We start from the raw sequence: 4,628 nt of genomic DNA, 5'->3' as shown, positions 1-4,628 counted from the left end.
CGACGACGACCGACCGACCGACCGGACGAACGAACGACGACGACGACGCGTCGGCGACGGACGACGGACGGACGGACGGACGGACGGGAGGAGGAGAAGAGAGAGAGAGAGAGAGAGAGAGAGAGAGGGAGCACCCTGGCCTGCCCACCGAGGCCCGCAGGGCCAACCCTCGAATCTGAATCCAACACGCCGGCCGTCGAAGCAGCCTCGCCCTCGGCGCCCGTTACCCCTGCCCCGCCTGCCCGCCTGCCCGCCTGCCCGCCTGCCCGCCCCCTGCCTGCCTGCCTGTCTCGCCCCATTGCGCTGCTGGCTGGCCGCCGTCTTTGTTCGCGTAGGCTGCCGCGGCCGTCCCGACCTACCTACCTTACCTTGGCTGCCTCCATCGTTGAGACATCCTGCCGCGGGCGCAGTGACCTCTCCATCTCTGCCTCGCCATCGCCGTCGCCGTCGCCGTCGCCATCATCATCACCATCGCCACCACCACCATCACGACCCGTTTCCCCCCCATCCTCCCCTGGACCGCCCTCGCGACCCTGTTCGTCGGCGCCCATCCTCCTCCTTCCGCACCCTCCATCCCTCCTCGTCTTCCTCTCCCTCCTCGTCCTCGTCCTCGTCCTCGACTCGCCAACCAGCGCGCCCGCCTGCTTTCGCCTCATCTGGATACGGACGCAGTCGACCACCACCGCCACCAGCACCACCACCACTACCGCCGCCTACCGACCTCGTCCTCTGACTGTCACGGCATCCCCCTCCGTCTCGGCACTCGACACTGCACACGCTCTCTCTGTCCCTCTCTCTCTCCGCGCCTTCCACCACCTTCTTTCGCTTTTTCAGCACCTACCTTCTTTTCCGCCCGCTCCTTTGTGTCCACGGTCTCGCCCGTCGCCGCCTGCAACCACCTTCACTTGCCGCCTGCAGCCGTCCCGTCTCGGAGATACCGTCACCGGAACCTCGACGTTTCGCCTCTTCAAAAGCATCCCGCGCCCGCCTGCTCGGAGCTCTGCCAGGTTGCCAGACCTGATCGGCCATCGCGCTTTCGACACCTTCTTGCTGCGGCCACACGCCCTCGCCCATCACCCATCAGCCGCCTTCTAAGCTCGGCTACAACGGCACAGCCAAGCCGTGTCAGAGTGTCGGCCCTCTGATCTCTCGCGCCGCTTCTCATCCTGCCGCTGTAACGCATCGCACCTCTCTGGCAGAGTCCTTGCGCCGCCTTGCCCACCCTCCTCGCCGCTGACTCGTAGCGGCACCGGAGCGATCTCCACCTACCCCATCCTTCCCAACCCCTTTCCATCGCCTGCCTTGCGCCGCCAAAGCGAGGCAGACGAATAGAGACGATGCTGACCCTGCGGCCCTCTTTGCGGCTGCTGCTGCTCGGCCTCACGGCGGCATGCGTCCTCAATGACAGCACTGGCGTCTCGGCCTCGGCCGCGCCAGACGGCCACGACAACGGCGCGGCAATGGTGCGCAGGCACCACGCCCGGAGGAACCGCCTCGACACGCGCCAGCCGGCTGCCGAGCTCGCAAAGCGCGGCGACGAACCCTCGAACCCGTACCAGGGCATCCTGGCTCAGATCCTAGGCGGCGGGTCCGCCTCGACTGAGCCTGACAACCAGGGCTACTACGACTCGTCGTCGTCGTCATCCTCGTCGTCTGATGGCTACAATGGCGACGGTCAGACGGGCGAGCCGGACTCTGAAGCGACCACGTCTCGCAACGGCACCCAATCCCACCGCCATACAAAGACCAGGACGGGCAGTCGCACCCACACCCGCACCCGCACTCGCACCCAGTCGCAGGCACCCCTATCGACGGGTGGCACCAAGTCTGACGGCTCGACGGGGCAGTCGGGGCAGACTGGGTCTGGCAGCGACGGCGACGGATCCTCGCAGTCGGACAGCCCCGGTCAGGGACCCTCGTTGAGCGCGGGCAACGGCACCACGCCGTCGGGCGACGATGGTGCCACCCCGACCTCGACCCAGCGGCCGCGGAAGCACCACAAGCACACCTCGAGCAGCGGCGGCGCCCCGTCTTCGCCGTACGACGACTCCAACATCGCTCCCGCCACTAGCAGCTATCCGACCACGTCGACGTCGAGCCGCGCGCCCGGACCCACCGCGCCGGCGACAAAGAGCCCGTACACGTCGTCCGATGACGGATCTTCGTCGGGCGACAACAGCAGCGGCGACAACGGCAGCGATCAGGCGCCCAGCACCAAGGACGACGGCAGCGACGGCCTGGGTCTCGGCCTCGGGCCCCTGCTCGGCCTCGGCGTCGGCAAGGGCTCGAAGGACGATGCACCTCCGACGGCGTCGAGCCCAAGCTACGACACGCCTTCGACCGACGACGGCTCCTCGGACTCGCAGTCGACGACGACCAAGCCGTCGTCGTCGTCGTCGTCCTCTTCCTCCTCCTCCTCGCCGAGCGACGAGGGTGGCAACGGCAACGCGGGCAACGACGACAACTCGGGTGGCACGTCTTCGCAGTCCTCCCCCTCGACCTCGGCACCCAGCCCGACAAAGGGCAAAGGCAAGAGCGGCGCGACTTCGTCCGACAGCAGCAACCAGGACGATGGCGACAACGACGGCTTCTACTCGTACACGCCCCACTCGACACCTAGCCCGACTCCTTCGAATAGCGATGGCGGCCTGCTCTCTGGCCTGCTCGGCGGCTCGAAGGGAGGCGCTGACGGTGGCTCTGACGGTGGCTCTGACGGTGGCTCTGACGGTGGCTTGGGCAGCCAGCCTGGTGCCTCCGGCGCCGAGACCAGCCCTGCGCCTGCCACCTCGCCGTCCCCGACCTCGAGCGGTCACCCTCGTCGCCCGAAGAAGTCGCAGCAGACTGGCGGTCAGACCGACCCCACATCGAGCCCTGCGGGTGAAGGCGGCGACGACAGTGGCAACGGCAACGACAACACGGACACCAGCGACGAGGGCAGCGGCGACGGCAACACCGACGGCAACGCCACGCAGACCGCCAGCAGCAGCGACGGCGACAACGGCGGACTGCTCGATGGCGTCCTCGATGGCCTGAAGCCCAGCCCGAGCTCGACTCACCACCATTCTGCCTCGCAGACTCCGTCGCCCACCGGCACGGGCAATGGCGGCAACAACGAGGGTCCCGGCGACGAGGGCAGCAACAACGGATACCCGTGGGGCGACAACGGCGACGACAACGACGGCACCCACAGCAGCAGCAGCAGCAGCAGCAGCAGTGGCGGCGGCGGCGCACGCCCGACCTCGGCGCCTAGCTCGACAGCCTGGCCCGCTCATCCCACGCCGACCGGCGCCCCGGACGATGGCACCGGCACTGGCAACGGCACGTCGACGGACGACGGCTCCGGCGTGCCTGGCCAGAACGGCACCCACACCGGCGACAGCAGCTCGGGAGCTGGCGGCGGCCACACCAGCAACGGAACCGAGACCCCCGACACACCCACCGGCACCGTCTCAGCTTCAGGCTCCGGCTCCGGCTCCAGCTCCACCGGTGTTCCCTCCAGCACGCGTACCAGCCCTCTGCCTAGGCCGACGTCCGATACGAACGACGGCTCCGAGACGGGCGGCGAAACGTCGTCGACATCGTGGTCGTCGACGTCCTCGGCGACTGGTTCGTCCGACGACAGCGAATGGCACACCCACACGTCGTCGAGCGCCGCGACGAAGTCGACCAGCGACCCCTACTGGTACGCCGACCGCCAGTCGCTGAGGATCGCGCCCACCACCTCTAGCAGCGCGCCTAGCAGCACCTCGACCGGATCCAGCGGCTCTTCGGGCGGCGACCACGGCCAGGGCGGCAACAGCGGCGGCGGCGGCGACGGCCACGATGACGGCTCCGACCATGGCCAGTCTGGCTCGGGCTCGGGCTCGGACTCAGGCGCCGGTGGTGCCGTGGCCAAGACCTACCCATCGACGATTGTCCCGTCCGACGGCGCCTTTACGCAGCCCGCGGACACGACCTCGATCGCCATCCTCTTTGACAGCGCCATGCCCTGGACCTGGGTGGTCAACCAGGCCGACCTGACGGCCCAGATCTTTGGCCTGATGCCCGGCCTCGTCTCGAGCGCGCTCGGCAGCGCCGACGACCACAAGGAGACCGATGCGGCGCCCGAGGTCACCACGGTCCGCCTGCAGCAGTTCAACGCCGACGGGTCGCGCGTCGCCGAGACGGCGCGCTCGCTCTACGTCGCCTACATCCCCACGGCCTTTGTCGATGAGCTGCAGAGCCAGATTGCCAACCGCTCGTCTCCCTTCTACGCCGATGCGCCCGAGGGCGCGGCCAAGCAGCTGGCGCAGCAGGTCGACTCGACGTTCAACATCCTCACGGCCGCCGGCATCTCCAAGGCGGCCAACACGTCGACGGCGCAGAGCTCCACCTCGAGCGAGACGGTGACGCTGCGCCAGAGCCTGATCGGCGTCGGTTGCAGCCTGGGCGGCGTCGGCGTCCTGGCCGCCGGATACCTGGTGTGGAAGCGCAAGCAGAGGCGCTCGCACAACCAAGGCCGGCCCAGGACGATCCACTCGTTTGGCGGCGACGGCATCGGCCCCGGACCCGGCGGCGCGGCGGGCCTGCGCGAGACGTGGGCCCCCACCACGACGCAGCACCTCGACCGCAGTGCGGCGGCGGCAGCC

The 4,628-nt window shown here is 68.9% G+C and overlaps 1 protein-coding gene across 1 annotated transcript in view; it reads left to right on the top strand.

Moving 5' to 3' along the window:
• Positions 1-1,337: 1,337 nt before the first annotated feature.
• The window catches only part of PFL1_06132 (uncharacterized protein), a gene marked incomplete at both ends in the record, with an annotated part of 3,941 nt that continues 650 nt past the window's right edge, over positions 1,338-4,628 (top strand). The window contains one exon of the mRNA XM_007883672.1: positions 1,338-4,576. Coding sequence (XP_007881863.1) covers positions 1,338-4,576 — 3,239 coding nt within the window. The remainder of the gene's footprint in view (positions 4,577-4,628) is intronic.

This window comes from Pseudozyma flocculosa (genome assembly GCF_000417875.1).
Source record: "Pseudozyma flocculosa PF-1 unplaced genomic scaffold scaffold00024, whole genome shotgun sequence".
Taxonomy (NCBI): domain Eukaryota; kingdom Fungi; phylum Basidiomycota; class Ustilaginomycetes; order Ustilaginales; family Ustilaginaceae; genus Pseudozyma; species Pseudozyma flocculosa.
Note: the sequence above shows the minus strand (reverse complement) of the source record. Positions and strands in the feature narration are given on the sequence as shown.